General features: G+C 43.2%; 1 protein-coding gene across 8 annotated transcripts; it reads right to left on the reverse strand.

Moving 5' to 3' along the window:
* Nucleotides 1–2,048: 2,048 nt before the first annotated feature.
* LOC308119837 (inverted formin-2) lies at nucleotides 2,049–17,101 on the reverse strand. 8 transcript variants are annotated; one of them, XR_013935989.1, is made up of 23 exons: nucleotides 16,850–17,101; nucleotides 12,166–12,578; nucleotides 11,120–11,235; nucleotides 10,784–10,943; nucleotides 10,166–10,199; nucleotides 9,761–9,902; nucleotides 9,399–9,531; nucleotides 8,620–9,222; nucleotides 8,055–8,200; nucleotides 7,869–7,930; nucleotides 7,686–7,788; nucleotides 7,443–7,528; nucleotides 6,269–6,369; nucleotides 6,099–6,169; nucleotides 5,883–5,990; nucleotides 5,727–5,797; nucleotides 5,516–5,636; nucleotides 5,248–5,412; nucleotides 4,979–5,081; nucleotides 4,781–4,877; nucleotides 3,585–4,463; nucleotides 3,247–3,300; nucleotides 2,049–2,551 (listed from the first exon to the last, which is right to left on the reverse strand). XR_013935989.1 is itself a non-coding variant. In XM_080480081.1 (23 exons), the coding sequence occupies exons 2-22, from the start codon at nucleotides 12,560–12,562 to the stop codon at nucleotides 3,248–3,250; spliced, it is 3,807 nt and encodes a 1,268-aa protein (XP_080336207.1). In that variant the 5' UTR covers nucleotides 12,563–12,578; nucleotides 16,850–17,101; the 3' UTR covers nucleotides 2,049–2,551; nucleotide 3,247. The 8 variants fall into 8 exon arrangements, 6 of the variants coding, with proteins under 6 accessions (XP_080336207.1, XP_080336208.1, XP_080336204.1 ...); XM_080480081.1 differs by having other exon boundaries at nucleotides 4,725–4,877; XR_013935988.1 differs by lacking the exon at nucleotides 3,247–3,300.
* Nucleotides 17,102–18,438: the final 1,337 nt, after the last annotated feature.

The raw sequence follows: 18,438 nt of genomic DNA on the forward strand, positions 1-18,438 counted from the left end.
AGATTTAATATGGTGCCCCCCCTCCATCTGCGATTTTACATACATTTACAAATGAAATCAAATACCATTGTTTTCACTATTGCCTTTAAGTTCTAAGATTGCATGTCACCCAATTTACATGCTTAACAAATTAAAAGTGGTTAATTGGCGACCCTAAATTGCCCATACGTGTGAATGTGAGTGTGTTTAGTTGTCTATCTCTCTGCTCAGTAATGGACCAGTGACTGGTCAAGGGTGCACGCTGCTTTCACTCTTATCTGGTTGGGATTGACGCCAATGCCCCACAACTCTAAAGTGGTAAAGAAAGATAAATGGCTATATAAAAGCACCTCTAACATCAATAAAATTTGAGCAATAAACTATCAAAGGGAATTGTAATAAGAAGACAACACTAAAATAGGTATAAGAACAATACAGTGTGAAATATAAAAATAATCAACTTCTCACAGGTCTCCAGAAGAAAGTAAAAACAGTTGCATTCTGTTATGCCTTTAAAGCCTAGGGTTGGACATTAGATGGCTTGTGGGCCATGCTTTGACACTCATGGCTACTACAACAGCTCCTATATGGTTGGAGTTAAATGACTGTGTGCACATGGAATATTGTGATGCTGGTGTGTCTAGATTTGTGTATGCATATTAATGAGATAATTGTCTGTAATGAAATGTGTGTGGAATGAAATTTGTGAGCGCTAACTTAGAATTGTGTGTACACAGATTCATGTGTGTATCAAAATATGTGTGTATAAATATTTTTGTTGATACCTACGAGGACCTGTAAATGTCGATTTTTCAAAATCTACCTCAGATGAGCAGCCAGCTCACATATGGATATTACTAATGTCCTGCTCACAGAGATTCTTTTGGTGGATTTTATTTGTCCTCAGTTTAGGCTCTCAGGCTCACTTTCAGATGAACAAAGTCCTATGAAGGTCCCACAGTGTTGTTTGAAGTCACTGAGCTACACTGTTAATTAGGCCGTACAGCTAAGGAGACATGGTGCAGACCAAAAGAAAAGCAGCCAGTCAGGAGTGAGCCTCCCAGTCAATGTTGAGGGAAAAAAAGACCCTCTCAATTAAGGTCAAATCTATCATGGCAGATAAGAAATCCCCTTGTAGATAAGTATCTAGTCAACCCTCAGGCTCCTATAGGACTGTTTGGTTTAAGCAGTCTTTGAAGTTTCTGGCTTTCTGAATTAGGAGTGTCAAACTCATTTTTGTTCAGGGTCCACAAACAGCCCAATTTCATCTTGGCTAGGCCAGACCAGCAAAATTAGGCCATAACAACCTTTAAATGTGAACTTTAAAGTTTTTCTTTGTTGTGGTGCAGAATATATGTGATTAAAATGTCTATATCAAATATACTGAAAATGACCTAAAGCCAGTTTTAATGAAACCTTCTGGTGCAAAATACAGTGAAATGTCCAAAACTTCTCTTATAGCTGTTGCTATAAGTTTTTTCACAAACTCCCTCTGATAGCAACAAAGTAGCTATCTTTCATGCCAGCATCACCCATATCTTAGTGTTGTGTGCACTAGATATTTGTTAAAGAAAATGTTTTCTTTTAAATTTTTAGAATTTGCTTGGTTTGGCAGGCTGGATTGGAGCCTCCTGTGGGCCATTTCTGGCTTCTCAAGACTATGACAACTGTCCTTGAACCTCTCTCACTGCACGACAAAACTAGAGAGTTAATGCTATCAAATATTATGGCACTACTGGCCTTTCTTTGTCTGGTCCAGCTAATATAACGGTGTACTGCTGCCTTTAAAGCCCAGCATAACATGGAGGTGAAGACATTTACAGGTCCTTGTTGGCATGCAGAAATTGTTAGACAGCCCTTATACAGATTTTGCTCTAAAGTATAAGTCAGAATATGCACACACGTTTTTGATACGACCTCCAGATGTATGAAACCGAGTAGGCACTGGAAAACTTCATTAAACAGATTTAAGCTCATTCATCATAGCCAACCTTTAAACAGCTTTCCAATGTGACTTCTGCACCGAAGTACTACAATCTGTGTGCAAGTGTGGATACATGACACGCCTCTGAACAGCAAATTCAATTTTATTAAAATATATCTAACATAAAAGTTACAATCCATTATATGCCACTTTCAAATGTCCCATCTTAAATCAATTAAACATATAAAAACTAAGACTTCACATTCGAGCAGTTTTGTTTTGTTTTAAGTTGAACATATTGCATCAAATACTAAATCTTCCTGTGTGCGCTGTAAGGTAAACAGAGCTTATTGAAAAAACACATCCACTGCATAACACAATTGTACAAACAAAGCACATTCATATCTTTAGCACTTATATATATATACAAAGAAAAACATTTACATAAAGTGACAGGTAACATCAAGGCCTTGCAAAATCCCAGCCGCCGATGCGTTTACTTCTCTTTTGTCAGGAAAATCTTCCACAGCCTCTTGAAACAGTAAATATTCCTGAAGTCTCATTAAATACAATATACTGCAGTCCTTCCAGTTCGGAACTCCATTTAACATTTTCTTTTTCCTCTTGCTTTCCTTTTTCTTGAGTCACCTAGAAAGACAAACACTCAATAAGTAGATGGAATCAAATCAGAGTCACATAGAACACTTTAATATCTTAGAAATTTATAAATAAGTTACATTTTACAGCTGCATAAAATTGCTGGCTTAACGGCAACTGGCAGGAATACACAGTGCATATTGATATAAAATGCTAAACATCTTCCAAACATTTTAATGTGCTTATAGAAAATACAGCATTGATCAAAAGTCAGCAACAGAGCACAGTTTACAGGAAGCACACGAGACCGTTAGTAGATTGAACAGTACCCACTTGCAAATTTCAAAGAATGGACAAGAAAATATGAAGACAAAGTGACGGCTTTCATGAAATAACTCAATCCACAACGACGTCACAAATGACTCCACAAACTGCAAGGGTGTCGGAAATCAGCAGACAGTATTGTCAGATTACTTGCGTAGGTTAGTTACGGTTTGTAATACTTTAAAAAGGTTTGGGTTTCCCAGGTTTTGACGGACATTTGAAATCGCCCCAAGATTTTCACGGCCCTGGGAGAGCGTTAGAGCGAGGCGGTGTTAAAAAGGTAGGACAACACAGACAAATGAAATCCAGATTCCAGTTAGACCGACAAATGAGGCGTTATTTGGAACAAAGCTCTGACGACGACGGAGTTCAATAGGAGGATACTCCTGCTTACAGTTTGCCACCCCATCGATTGGACCTACCTCACTGCAACACGCAGCCTTTTTTATGTTTAGTGTGTCCTTTTCCACTGTTACCTTGTGGTTCAGAGAGTCAGAACGGAAAACAGAGCATTCAAACAAACTGGCCACACACTTCATTCAGTATTAACTCTGCAAATCATGTGCTGCAAACTGCTTTCGTACTTCCTTAAAATGCAAGTATTAACTCAATTTTATTCAGGAACATACACTATGATATCCCATAGATAAAATATAAAACGTTAAAGGTGTTAAAAACAAAGCCAATAACTTCCCATTGAGACACTTCAAGAGACTAGTGCTGCAACCGTGATCTTTATTGTAGTTAATGGATGGATTACCTTGAGAACTCTTCTTTTTGCTTCGTTTAAAGAGCCCGTGATGTTTCTTTGGTTCGGGCTTAATGGGTGGAGGCACTTCTTCAGACACCGATGGCAGAACGTCTGGCTGCAGCCCATCGGGGACGTCGTAGCACCTGATGCCTTCATCCAGTGCAGTAACACTGCTTTTAGGCCCTGAATGTTCGTAAGTCATAACCTCATCTGGGCCTGATGTTCTTGCAATACTGCATTTCTTCTGCTCTCCAGCTTTTTCTTTCCCCAAAATCTCCGGTAAATGGCTTGTGTTTGTGCTGCCTTCACCTTTCCCTTCTCCCCATATATTGCTTTCGCTACTCTGAGTCACGACCATATTTTCATCGAGTGATGGAGTTTGTTTTACATGAACGTCCACGCGGATGTCCGCCGGATCTTTCGGCGTCAGCTTTTCAGGTTCCAGGCTCGACGACCCGTCCAACGCAGCCTCCAGCAGGTCTGAATCCGAGAGAGACGATGGGCTGATGATGCTGGTTTCAGTCGAGTCTGCCAAAAAGCCGTTTGTGGCGGGACAGGGTTGCCTCTCCTCTTCAAAATGAGGGTGTGTTTGTGCTGCATCGAGCACCGTCAGTGGAGGCGGCTCTGGGCATTGACGCTCCTGCCCCGACGTAGGTCGTTCCTGGTTGGCCTGCGTCTTCATGGCTGGCTCTCCTGGGGGTGTGCTGGGAGGAACAACTGATCCGTCTGCAGCTGGAGTCGGACGAGGCACTGGCAGAGTCTCTTCTGAGGGGCTGACGAAGCCGTTCACTCCTGTGCTGCAGCGCTGCTCCCCTGCCTGAGGTTTGGTGGGAGCGGATATGGTGGTTGCTTCTGCGGCGTCTTCTTTTACAGGCCTCGCACTTGATCCTGAGAGGAGAAATGGGATAGCACTCAAGATAAAAGCACAAAATTACACTCTGAAACTGGATTATGTTCTACAGAAGCCAAAAAATGGCCGGACATGTGAACAAAGGCCAAAGCAGCTTTACAAATGGGGCTCAAGCTGGGTGAAATGACAGCGGTGCAAAAGCACAAGTAAATTCTACAAAGCAATGTTGTGGCTCAGAATAAAGTGATCAGCAGCAAAGCTAAGAACTACGGACGGAGGCCAGAGTCTCTTGTCCTTACCAGGTGGGCAGGTATCCCTATGCATTTCACTAGAAGGGAGGGTTTCCGAACCGCACCTTGGCCGGGTCTTCCTCAGGCTGAAACCTTTCCTGATATCCGCCAGAAGCTGGTCTATGATACAGTCATCGCTCTGTTGTAAAAATCCCTTCTTGACTGACGGGGGGGGGGGGGGGGGACAGAAAACAGGAAGGATTAATACAAATCTATTCAAATAACATTTTTAGTGGATTGAAACAAAGACGTTCACCACTTACTGATTTTTCCATTCTCTCCTTTCTGCCTCTTTGACTCCTCCTCTGCCAGCTGCTGCTTCCTCTTCTCAGCCTTGGCTGCTTGTTCTTTTCTGGTTTTATTTTCCTGTTATTATGAAAGAAAGAACGTCACTCACTGCCAGGTCCAAAAATGTACATTGCAATTTGTCTTTGTGACGTTCAATACAGAACATCTTCTGGTGTGTTCAGTTGCAACGTCCCGATCAAAAGACTCAAATGCAATGAGCTGTCAAGTTATTATCCTCTCTGACCTTTATAGCCCTGATGAATAGTTCTCTGAACGTTCTTATGGTTCCGAAAAGATCCTCCAGCAACAGCTTGTTAGCGTCCTCACACAAGTAGACGGCCAGTTCACTTTTCTTCTTCTCTAGCTCGGTGAACTTTTGGCTCAAAGTTCGACACGCCTCCAGATTTTCCTGTTGCAGGTAGAGGTAACCCTTTAATGCATGGATCCAACTGCCAAAGACAACGAATCAGGCACTCTGCCTCTATCTGGAAGAAAAAGAAAGGAAGTTTTACCTCCAGAACTTGCGCATACTGCTCCTTCACCTCGTCCGATGAATTGGACACTTTCCGTGACGTCTCGGTCAGACGTTTAAGTAAGGCACTGGCTTCTGATTGCAACGAATCCAGATTTACTCTGAGGACAAAGTGTAAAGTTCATTGGTTATGCATTTTCTTAACCGCCACGTGAGGGGACATCGATATATTAAAAAAAAAAGTTGCATACCCTGCTGCTTTATCACATATCTCGATATCATCCGGCAATGCCAACAGCTCTGGGTGGTTTTCCTCCGCTTCCTTTGAAAAACAAGCCAGACGCTGGGTAATTAAGGAGCCCGACTGAGGCAGCGACATTATGGCAGCCGTTTGAAACTTTCCGTACCTCCAAGATGTGATGAAGCAGCGTAATGCGGCTCTTGTTTGCCTTGGTCTCCGTGAGCTTGAGCAGAGAACTGATCTTGAATCCTTCGGCGTTCCCAGTGTGACTCCCCTGCAGAAGTGGAACGATGATTAAAATTGCAAGCTCTGTAAATGTCAGCCTAAGTGAAAAAAATAAATGAGGCTGGGAAAAGAAAAAAAAAAAAAAGAAGGTTCTTACATAGTTGAGAAAATTTCCCACATCAAGGATGAGCCTGCAGAAACTGGGCATGAGCGTGCTTGTTTGGAGACCTGAGAAATTGGTCGTTATTTCGAGAACATGTGCATGTTGAGCTAAACAGGTGAAGGCGACGAATGCCTACAGGTTCATACGGGTAAACGTGTACTCACAGTGGCAGGCCGCCTCCACCAGCTTGACTTTTGGTTTGAGCATCTCCAAAACAGACGCCGTCTCCTCGCACAGCAACATACACTCGATTCTCAACTGATAACTGGGAGACAAGCAAGAAAACGACGACCAATGAAAAGGCCGACTGGCAGCATTAAAATCATCCAAGACCAGGGGCGTCACACAGGAGGCCGATGGACCAAAACTGACCCGCAAGAGGCGCCAATCTGACCCACCAAATCAAGAACGGTCTCTCCTGAGTAGCGCAAGGAAGTCGCTGGGAAATAAATCTACCTCGGCCTCTCTGGGCAAACTGAGCTCACACTGCATACTAATGCCGTTGACTTTCTTGCGCTGGAAGTGGTCCTTTAAATATGGACAGCGCTTCACACCAGTTTGTTCAAGTTCAACTTCAGCAGAGGCCGATGAGATCTTGCTTTGCGCTGGATTCGTACCATCGACGTCCGACGCCGTCTCCCAACTTTAGTGACATTAGCAGCAGTATTTCCGGGGCACAATATTCTTAATGTCAAATTTATCGTTTTACTCCAACAAATATAATTGAAAATGTAGTGGCGTACTATATTTTTGAAATACTCAAGTAAAATTACACAACAAAACTACTCAATTACAGTAATTTGTTACTTTTCACCTCTGCACCATTTCTCCACTTTAAGTAGCGCGATCCGTTTAGGTGAAAACACGCATGTTAACAGTGACCACCATTTCTCAAAAAAGACTAGATAATACAAAGTAAACCAGTTAAACTGGAATGACGGTTATGTTTTTATTTCCTATGGAGCCCATCAACCATTAACTAAAAACATCATTCTGCGTCATTCTGTTGAGCTGATCCCAGATCCCTATGGGCAAAAACTATACATTGAGTAAACCGACAGTCACACAATTGGGAAATTTAGAGCAGCCACTTAATTTGAAACATGTTGATTGGAGGAGGAAACTAGCAAAGATATTCTAGATGCGAGGGTGCTAACCACGACACCATCGTGCTGCCAATAATATCTTATATGAAAAACATAAGGTTGTCTGGCATTCACTCACAAATGACTGTCATGTGTGAGACGAACCCTGTGTGATCTTTGAGTCGGGGGTCTTTCAAACCTTTGTGAGAATGAAACCCTATGGAGTTGGACCATAAGGGAAACATAAAGCTACCTCGGCACAGTGAGGAGGGAGGTGTAGAAGCGGTCGACATTTGCCAACTTCTCTTTTTCTCCTTGGAAGGACTTCAAATTCTCGATCTACATGAAAGTACAAGAGAGTGACTCAGACATGCAGTTTCATTTTTTATTTTTTTTTTAACGTGGGCATTTAACTGGCAGACGAGGCTGCAAAGACACCTGAAGTGAGGATGCAGAGCCGGCATTAAAAAAAACAAAAAAAAAAAACCTAACAAACCTCATGCTTCTCAGGTAGAAGCTTCAGAAGCTGTTTCAGCACCTCTACGTCGAACCTCGTCCGGTCCCCGTTCTGGATCATGGCTACAAATTCCTCATTTTTACTGTGCAGGGACAATAAAACTACCGAGATCAGTGAAAATGGTTCAAAATGTGATACAACATTTCAGTGAGTATCTCTCACCATTTGAACTGCTTTAGAAATATATTCAAATTCAAGTTCTTCTTTGGATCGATGAATGTAATCTGCACGGAGGAAAGAGAAGTACATAAGCTGTGATTGTTTTGTGTGTGTGTGTGTGTGTGTGTGTGTGTGTGTGTGTGTGTGCTGCAGCTCTGAGGAACCCCGTCAAGTGGTGACCAAGCGAACCTCTTTAGGCTCCTTCTTGACAGGAGCAGCTGCCCCCTTGTCTTTGTGCTCCGTCACCGGGAAACAGAACAGCTGCTCGATACTGCTGTAGTCCGGCTCCCGAGCAGGCGGCTCCTTCTGAACCGAGGCCCACATGGAGGGACCGTCTAAAGGCGCCGAGAGAGAGAGAGAGAGAGAAACCTGTCATGACCTTGTGTGGCTCCCATTTTGGACCGCTTTTACATTAACCAACCCAAACGAGTCCATTTAATGCTCGGATATGATTAGACTCATAACTATTATAGCAGAAGAGCGTGCTGCAGATTTGATTGACATTTTCAGTAGCCAATAGTACACGTCTATCAGTTACAATTAGCGCAGAGAAGACATGCTTCAAGCTGCACTTGCCTTACTTTTCTTATGATACAGATCAAGAGGTAGTTAAACTATACAAGTCTGTGGACACAAAATAAAACAGTCAACCTAGTTAAGTCCAGACTATCAAGGCAATTTTTCATGCGTTCTACTCCTGCAGAAGTTGTCACAGAGGCAATTTGAGCCGTCACGAAATGTTTGCACCACCTACCAGTCACAGCACGCAGTTTCTGCCAGTTGAGCTTTTTCATCCTCAGCGTGGGGCATCGGCTCATCTTCATGGGCGCAGCGCACCCCAGGGCCTGGTTGCTCTGAGCAACGATCATGCCCATGGGAGGAGGCGGCGGAGGTGGCATGCCAGGTAGAAGAGGAGGAGGAGGGGGAGGCGGAGGCCCGCCGCCCATGCCTGGTAGCGGTGGTGGAGGTGGGGGAGCCATCCCTGGGCCGCAGGGCAGCGGTGGGGGTGGTGGAGGCATACCGGGTAAAGGAGGAGGTGGTGGAGGAGCACCAAAGCCTCCAGGCATTGGTAGGGGAGGGGGAGGTGGTGGTGGTGGCGGAGGGCACCGGTTAGGAGGCATTGACCCCGCCATACCAGGGGGTAGAGGAGGTGGTGGAGGAGGTGGCGGGGGAGGAGGAGAGGCACACAGCGGCTTCTGAGGAGACGTGCTTGCGTCCGGTTTGTCCATGCCCTCGCCGGTCTGCACGGCCTTGTCCACCTTGATGGTCTGACCATCCACTTCATTGAGACCGCCACAGCTTTTCCCCTTGATGAAGATCAGTCGCTGCAAGATCTTCTCACACGACTCCATCTGAGCTGGAGCACAAATCCAAACATGTCCCTGGAGGTCATTTGAAACGATCTCTCACAAAAACCAGCAACGACTTTGTCGTGTACAATCACCCACTCCCATACAACATCTGCCAATGAGGCCATCAGATTAGCAGACACCACCACTGAGAATTAATTAATTAATTAATGTGCCGACTCACAGTCCTGGGCCAGCAGTATGGCTCTGTTAGTGATGGCCTCCAGCGCCAGCCAGATATCGGAGCGGTTTGGCCCGAGCACCAGCATCGTCTGCAGGATGGACAGCAGCTGGAGAGAAGCTGGAGAGCTGCTCACCTGCACACACACACACACCAATCAGGCTTGGTTTCTTTTCACTTATCAATTCAGGCAAGGCCTGCAAAAACATCATGTAATATAAAAAAAAGGTATTAATCAGAAAGAGAAGTGTTCCCTTTCTTTAATCGAGGGACATCTGTGCAGAAATTCAATGAAATGTGGATGAGTCACTGATGGACTGGACTCAGCTGTTGATGAGGAAGCTATTCAAACTGTGTGCACCCACCTTGTTGAAGAGTGTGGTGAAAACCTCAAGGTGATTACTCATATCAATGCCCCCATACACTCGCAGCAGCTCTTCCTCGTCTTCAGCCATGGCCTCTTCAAATGCTTCACATTGAATAATCAAATCCTCATCCTCCTGCTCCCTGCACACCACACACACACACATTTCATTTATCAAATGCCATCTGCATCTTTGAAGAAAAAAAAAAAAAAAAAAAAAAAAAAAAACAACCTTTGCTTAAATTGCCATTAATGGACTGAAATTGCAAACTTCTTTTTATGAAAGGATAATTTCACTTGCAGTGATTTTGCCCTTTAAAGGAACCGCTTAAATTAACTGAAGCAATTAAACCTGAAAGAAATTAGGAAATGAAAGTCTCACGACATCAAGAAAAAAAGCACTCACCTTAACTTTGGCAGTATATCCAGTAACTGCAGTCCTGCAACAAACAAGACACACAAACAAAATAAATAGTCACAGTTCTCATCACTTTCAGTTATTAGTTTTTAAGAATGCTCATTTTAAAAAGTCATCTGCTCTTCAACTGACAGCAATATAAGTTATGTTTGGGGCGTTAACAGGTTGTCACAGGTGAGCAATCACAAAGGAGGCGTGGCCAATCAGCTGGCTGATTCGTCTGAGGTGGAGGCAAGACTCTGTCAGCAGTAATACTGGTGCACGGCGGAAAAAGAGAGGATGATGTTCCTGAAGAGGATATAACCTCTGAACCATCGCAAATGTTGATTAGGACTAGTTGTAGTGTGAAATGCATGAACACACAATGCCATACACACGAGGTTTGCTTAAGTTCTCAGGCGTTGATCAAAATATAATGAGGCCATTAGACCTATTCTTAGCCACACTCAGACAAATCTTTGCTCCAGAGCTCTTGCTGATAGCCTCATTTTCCCCTCAGTATTCACTTTGCACTGACAATTAACCACAGTGTCACCTTGCCCGTGATGGGACTGATTCATCGTTAAATGGCAGCAAGAAAAAAAAAGAAAAGAAAAGACGCTGTACCGATAAACTCCTTTCTCATCTTATCTCTCTGCCTGAGGTCATCTGTCCCAAAGATGATGGCATTGATAACGCTGAGGAGCGTGACCATGTACGGGACGTTGTCTGTGGCCTGCAGCTCGTTCATGATCACGCTGAAGCGATACTGTTGTGTCTTCACGCCCTGAAGGTGAAATTCAAAGTCAGGGTAAATAATTAAGAGCGACAAGATGTCATCTCTACATGCAACCCGCCACTAGAGGGCCTCAGTAAGGTAATCTGTCCACTTAAAACTAGTGATGTAGGATCAAATTAACGTGTTCAAAACCCGACTTTTTCTTAATATAAACATGTGTTTACCTTGTAGTGGTCCAGGGCATCAAGAGCCAGGCGATGGCCGTCCGTGGAGAACATGCTGAGAGCTGCAAGAAGCTCAAACACTTGCTTCTTCACCATGGTGTTGGAGGTGTCCAAGGCTGTACGGGGCATCATAATTCCACATACATCAGTAAAGGTTTAGGGTTCAAATTTCCCAAAAGTTTCTCTTAATTTAAACCTCTCTCTCCACTCCCTTTCCTCCTTGTGAGAAGACCCAAACAGGATGCATTGTTTCACTGTCTTTCAGGCAACATAACATGAACTTTGGCCTCTGAAGATGTGGTGCTGTATGATAGATAAATGTGTGCTGTGTGTGTGTGTGTGTGTGTGCACATGTGTGTGTGTGTGTGTGTGTGTGTGTGCAGTATTCACAACGTAACGGTGACGTTACTTTTCTACAGACTTGTCCTCAAATAACCCCTAATGATTCATGTTTTTTTTTTTTTTTTTAAGATGGGAGCATGACTGGAAAATTCAACTTGGCTGAATCATGTGACATGTGACTACTCTCACATACCGCTTCAAATGTTGCACAATATGTGGAGAAATAGGGCGAAGGAAACCTATGAGGCTTTTTTTTTGTGTGTTTTCCATCTCTTATATAATGACACAACACTGGGTATTCATAATTAATGAGGCCAAATTGTGAAATGATGACGTTTTCTGTTCGACGGAGTAGCTTCTTCTAGAAAAAGGCCTGAGCTTCATATACGGCCTTGAAAGGTGTAAAAACTGTAAATATCGACTTTTAACACATTTAGTATATCTACCAATTTTAAAATTAAAAGTGTTTTATTTGTGTAGATTTTAAATTTAGAGATGTTTTGTGTCCTAACCGTCAATCTGGCTACTAACCTGTTTTCTTTTGTTCTATCTATCTATCTATCTATCTATCTATCTATCTATCTATCTATCTAAACATGATGAATATTAATCTGGACTAGAAAATAGTAGGGAGAGCATATTTTTTTTGAGGTCACTCTAAAAACTGATACACAAATTGAATAAAAGTGCTTCTGTAAATCAACCTTGTGAGAGCTTTCGAATGTATCCCTCGTTCTCTATAATGAAGTGGATCCCCGCCGACGAGTTCATCACCGCTCGGACGCAGCTGACGCAGGTGAGCTGCAGGAGAGCGTCAGCGATGCGGGAGCATCCCCGGCCGGACAGGCGGTCCAGGGCCTCCAGGAGGAGGTCCAGCCCGCACAGCTCCAGGAACTGCACCATCCATGTCTGGTCGCTGCCTTCCAGGCGCCGCTTCAGCCCGGAGTAGTTGACCACGGTGGGAACCTGCAGCAGCCTGATGCACAGCTCCGGGTCGGCACTCTCCAGGTTGGCCTCCTGCTGGGTGTCGGAGTCCTGCGAGGAGCCCAGGCGATCCCTGACGGCCGCCCACTTCTTTTTCCCGTCTGACTTTCCTGACATGATGGCTAGTACACCTCTGGAGCATAGAATAAAAAATAAAATAAAACAATCTATATATTATACATACAAAACAAGTCATTTTTTCCCCCTTCGTAATTGAAAAAAAACAACAACTTGTATTACCCAGTGTATGTACAGTGCTGTAATTGCTATCCAGACTACAGGAAGCAGATCAAAACAAGTCTTATCAGCACGGAAACCAGAATGGGAAACGACAGGCCTGCACTTTGTGGATGAGAGAAAGATATGTCATCTGTCGAGTCCTCAACGAGCTCTGCCAAACATTCCAGCTTAATCCCACCTGAAAGAGAGTCCAGGCTCACCAAACCTCTGCACAAAGCCAGGACAGCGACGCTGTCTGGTCAGCACAGAATCGTTACCCACTATATAACTATCTTATCAAGGAGGAAATACGTGTTTGCAGCACAACCGGAGGGCGTGTAAAAACTACAGATGGACATATCTGACATGAATGCACACATTCAGACGACAAGTGGTCTTTTCTGGAAGCATCTCAGGGCACAGTGCCCTCTCTTATTAACCAGCTTAACCCCAGAGCCTCTACAAACAACCCGCTGTGATGCATGTAACTAGTATAAACACATTCTCACACACAAACAAAATCAAGGGGGGGAAAGGGAACGGGCCAAAAAAGGGGAAAACTTTCTCCAAACATCTAAAAATACTTTCTCTCTAAGCTGGATGTGCAGGATTATGTGCTCCAGCATAAATGGAAATTGTGAGAATAGATCCTTCGAGTCTCGTTGTCGATTTTATACAAGCGCCGATATGAGATACGTACGAGACAGTGAGTGATGAGCGTTTAACAAACACAAAGGGGGATGTGCACAGAAATACAGCCTACACAAGTCAAGACAAAGTGAGTGTCTTGATGAACCAAGGAAGGAAATTCCACGTCAGTGATAAATAAATTCTCAGGATTTTCTCTGGAAAATGATCCAGCCACTTCAGTGTGTCTGTTTCTGCTTGTCAGGAAATTTACCACACAGTTCCAAACAGCTTGCAAATGGCTCGGATGACTCACTCCTTTCAAGAGGTAGAGAACAGAAGACCAAAAAAGAAAATAGGGGAGAGAAGTAATGACTTGAAAAAAAATAAAGAAATCCATCCAACAAATTGGATTTCAATTCACTCTGAAAAGTCAAGGTAACGTTAGGCCCTCTCTTTTCTCACATTTTCTGGAGAGGCGTTTGTCGGCTGTGACTGCAGCATTCCAGCCCGGCTGCCAGTGTGAGTGTTACCGTGGCAGCGAGCGGACAGACAATGCTTTTTCTACAATAGGCCTTCTCAGTGCTGTTCAAAGGGCTGCGTTCATCAGCCACAGAACAGATAAGGTGCTCCCCCCCTCCCCTCCCCCATTTCGGGCTCCTGAAAGTTAGGTCCAGCAACACTTGCTGAATCAGAGGGACACTGTGCTTGCACGTCCGGCACCAGTCGGGAACAAAAGTTGCAAGCTGACACTTGTAATCTGGCGAATTTTCACAGGCATGAACACTTGTGAAGACAGTGGGTCTCATTAAAATTCACTGACAGTTTTTATTCGATGGAGTCCGAGTCCCTGCAAAGCCAAACTTATGACTAAGACACTTCAAAGAACCTGGTATGTGCGTGAAATGGGGAGTGCAGCGAGCCGGACTCCACAGCATGACCGAGCGAGGGAACTTTTCATAGGGAAGGAAAGGGCTTTCCCAGGACAGGAAACTTGGTGTAAAAAAACAAAAAAACAAAACACAGCTGTGACAGATCTACTTCCTCTTTTCATTTTCCCCTTTTTCATTACTGCTTATTGTTAATATTTTAATCGATTCTATGAAGAGAACTCCACGATTAACAGTAAAATATACGTAAACAGTTGTGTGAAAATGTTTGGCTGTCTACGTGGATATTTGATGATTATAGCTTGTGTGAATGCTGTGTAGTGTTGTATCCATTTTTTTCCCCCAGAATACATCACCTTTTAATGATTGATTACATAAATACCACAACCTATTTCCAGCTGTTTTTCCTGTTTTAATGCCTGTGTAGAATTGTATTGTATTGCAGTGGTTGCCTCACAGTCTAATCTGGGGCCTGGAATGTGCTGAGTTTGCACGTTTTCTCTGTTGGTGTGGATTGTCTTTTCAACAATAAAAAAAAACACGTTAAACTGTTTAAAGGTGGGAATGTGAGCGTCTGTCACTGCATGTCTCTCTGTGTTTGCTCCGTAATGGACGCATTCAGGGTGCATCATGCCTGGGATTGGCTCTTGAACAATGCAACCTCAATCTGGATAAACCAAATCCTTGTTTTCTTCCTTGGAGCAAATGAGATTTGGAGCAAGTATGCATTGTCCCACACGACCTATGACCTTTTTGTTTCCCAGATGCAGTTCACAAAAGGTTGCAAAAGATTTATAACAATAGTTTTTACATTTTCCCAGGATCTATCACAACTCAAGGCAGCGTCCAATGTTGTTGCCAGCCAGAAGATTGTTTACTGTTTTCTTTATCATCAGGTTTTGTCCATCAGAATTCATTCAGCTTGTGGCTATGTATGGTATCTGACACATCTCATACTATTCGTCCTCCTCCATTTTATTCTTTAACTCTGCTGTTATTTTCCACTTTTTATTACATTTTTGAATCTTGTCAATTCATTGCATTATAAATGTGTACAAACCAGAGTTGCAGCTTTTTGTTGTATGTATGTTGTGTGTGTGCTTGAAGCGAGGACTCTTGAATGTGAGATCGTGTGACTGTGTGTGGGCAGGGTGATGGGCTTGCAGCTTATCCAGGGCGTCCTCTGCCTCTGCCCATAGTCAGCTGGGACGCCTCCTGCACTCCGCCGTCCTAAGTTGGATCAAGCGGTGCAGAAGAGAAGATGGATTAAAGTGCGTGGAATTCCTCCCACATTCAGAGCTATTCTCACCGAGACAAACATCGCAGATTACATCACAAAACGACTGCAATCAAAATCCGGCATTTGCATTTCCTTTTGTGCGCCCCCACTTAAAATATCACCAACTTTCATTTTGTCGACCCTGTCTGCCAGAGCCCCCACATACACCACTAATAGCAGGCTGATTCACAGCACACAAGACATGCCCACTCGTCGGTCTTTCGGTTGAAGCCTCCCACGCTGCAGCCCACTGCCACTGTACAGCGTCGACACTTGTGAGCGCGCACAAACAGCTCCACCAATTGATTTCCTCTGAAACATATGAAAAACTCACACAGGCAGACACATTTCTTTTCTCTAAAACAAACACGCGTCAATATTCTGTGTGCCAGGAATAACTATTAAATAAACTGACGGGCAACAACCACCTTACATATTTCTCAGGTTATTTTCATTTCATGTGCTGACATGTCAGATTTAGTTGGAAGATTGACGCAATCAAACTGTGGAACTAGATATTCACCTTTAAACACCGAGTGAACAACTGTTAAGGTGCAATTTGAGTATTTGTTAACATGGATTTGTGAACATTTGGGGGACTGTGCAAGGAGAAGTAATTACACAAGCTTAATCCATAATGCAGTTGTAAAAAGATAAATGAAATACACCATCTGCTACTCATTTGATTGAAGAAGAAAAAAAGAAACCCTGACCTCTTCATTCCTCCCTTTTCTGCTGCTTCAAGGGAGTGACCAACATGCCTGGAAAGTCTATACTGGCATATTTGAGAGTTGGACTGTAATTGCATATAACTACTGAATAGTTTTCAGACCATTCCTGTTTTGGGACCAGCGTTTGGCAAGGCTGATTTCACCCCAGCACACTGACAAATCCAAAATATGTGGCACCCTATACTGTGCACATCTGCACAACTGAAATCTCCCTTCATTCTTGCTAGAGTTTGTTTTCTTCCCACAACAGAATCCCTCCCTTCATTCCTTCTAAAAGCAAAAAGCCTCTAAGGGCACAGTCCTATCGCCGGGACTGATCGATCGGACTGTGAATGCAGGAATACAACTGTTACTTTGCATTGTCCACATTGCGCACGGGCACAATATTCAGGAGATGCAAAAAAGCCACAGAAATGCTGCATCCTTGTTACTTTGCGCTGCGATTTTTTTATTATTTTTTTTTCCCCTTCTCTCTCTCCTCCTCACATACCATGGGGACGTAACTGGACTGGAGACGCCTCACTGTGCCCAGAACAGGACACACAGAAAAAAACAAAAACAAAAAAAATACACTCTTTTCTGTAGCGGATGTGCGCGTCAACAGCGCGCACTGTTGCACATCTATAGATGAAATACAGGTTGTGTATAGATGTCTTACCTGGGTTTATTCCATAAATACTCAGGCGTCTGGAGCCTCTCAGATGGGGGAGCTCTCTGCGGTCATCCAGGAGATTTTTGTATTTATTTTTCTTTAATTCTAACAACAGATGGAATCAGGACTCCTGGAAATGCGCGATGTTGCAGCAGGTCAGAGTCTTTTACGGTGTGCGGACGGAACCGCTCAAATCGCCACGGCCCCTCAGCTCTTCACTCAGCTGGCCGTCTGACAGTGTCAAGACAGCGCTCATACTAAGATCTGGCTTCCTGTAGGCACTTTCAAAAGAAAAGTCGGATGTGTGAGGGGAAACGAGCCATTTCAATCAGATCATTGTATTGCAATTGCGACATTTGTATTTCAAACTGCAATAAAAAAAACAAAATAATATAATATCAAAAGAGTTAAGCTATACATTTTGAGAGCTGGTCCATTCAGTTTTCTATAAAAGGTGCAATTTTCAACATTTTTGTTGAATGCAACCTCAAATAATAATCAGAAAAACAACAGTTCTGATGTCATCCAGTTTTATGACGTTTCTCCAAAAAGAAATAAAATTCCCAACTTTCCCCACTTTATATAGTGTTGCAGTACCAGGGTGCGCCACAGGGTGATGTTTTGGCTCACTCAAAGAAAGTGTTAATAAAACAGCAATGATTTTTTGGCTGTGACACTATAGTTCACCTGTTAAGCAGGTATACAGTATTTATCCACTGGAGCCAGTCTGTAGCTACCAATCATAACCCATTCATTGATCCATCCATTGATCCATCCATCCATCCATCCATCCATCCATCCATCCATCCATCCATCCATCCATCCATCCATCCATCCATCCATCCATCCATCCAACCATCCATCTTATATAATATATATTAGATGCAATATAATAAATAATACATTTAAATATCTAATATAATGTAATAATATAAACATAAATATACAAATTTAAATGAATAAAAATAAATAAAAACAATGACTTAGCCTTTTTGCCATAGCTCACTTGTAAGGCAGGTACTCACTAGACCCAGTCTGTAACTGCCAAACCAAAACAAGGAACCAATAATGTATAAGTCATGTGAAGGCAGACGGGCAAAAAAGTAACTCAACACTACAATCCAGTGCACAAAAGAGGCACGAGTTAATCTTCACATAATGGTCCTTAAAGGGGACATATCATGCTAAATCCACTTTTTTAGCCCTTAAATGCATGTTGTTGTATATTTAGAGTGTTTAGAAGTACAGAAAAGTTCAAAGTAGTCTCTTCAGGTGCTCCGTTGATATCTTTATATTCTGTTTTGGTCATATTTTGCGATCCGTTTCGATTTTTCTATTCTCTATTACGTTTTTTGAACTATTACGTCACAGTATTCCCGGCGGAACTGCCAAATTAGGACATCGACACTTCGAGCAATCCGCCATTTTTGTTTCTCGCTGCGATTTTGTAGTCCAACCGAAGTTACGAGAGGATAAGTCGAAATGTTCGGTTGTTGGATGTAGTAACCCACAAGCTTCGTTACACCGTCTCCCAGCATCAGAACCTTTTCGAAGTGCCTGGTTGAGTTTTATTTTTCACAGAAATGTACCCACAT

Source organism: Lipophrys pholis, assembly GCF_963383615.2.
Source record: "Lipophrys pholis genome assembly, chromosome: 14".
Taxonomy (NCBI): Eukaryota; Metazoa; Chordata; class Actinopteri; order Blenniiformes; family Blenniidae; genus Lipophrys; species Lipophrys pholis.

Excerpts from the sequence above, each read along its gene's own strand:
- LOC308119837 (XM_080480077.1), bottom strand. The coding sequence starts at position 12,562 with ATGTCAGGAAAGTCAGACGGGAAAAAGAAGTGGGCGGCCGTCAGGGAT. Across the intron at positions 11,236-12,165 it reads CATTCGAAAGCTCTCACAAG|CCTTGGACACCTCCAACACC; the intron begins GTTGATTTACAG and ends TGCCCCGTACAG. Across the intron at positions 6,170-6,268 it reads GGTGGAGGCGGCCTGCCACT|GTCTCCAAACAAGCACGCTC; the intron begins GTGAGTACACGT and ends CCAATTTCTCAG.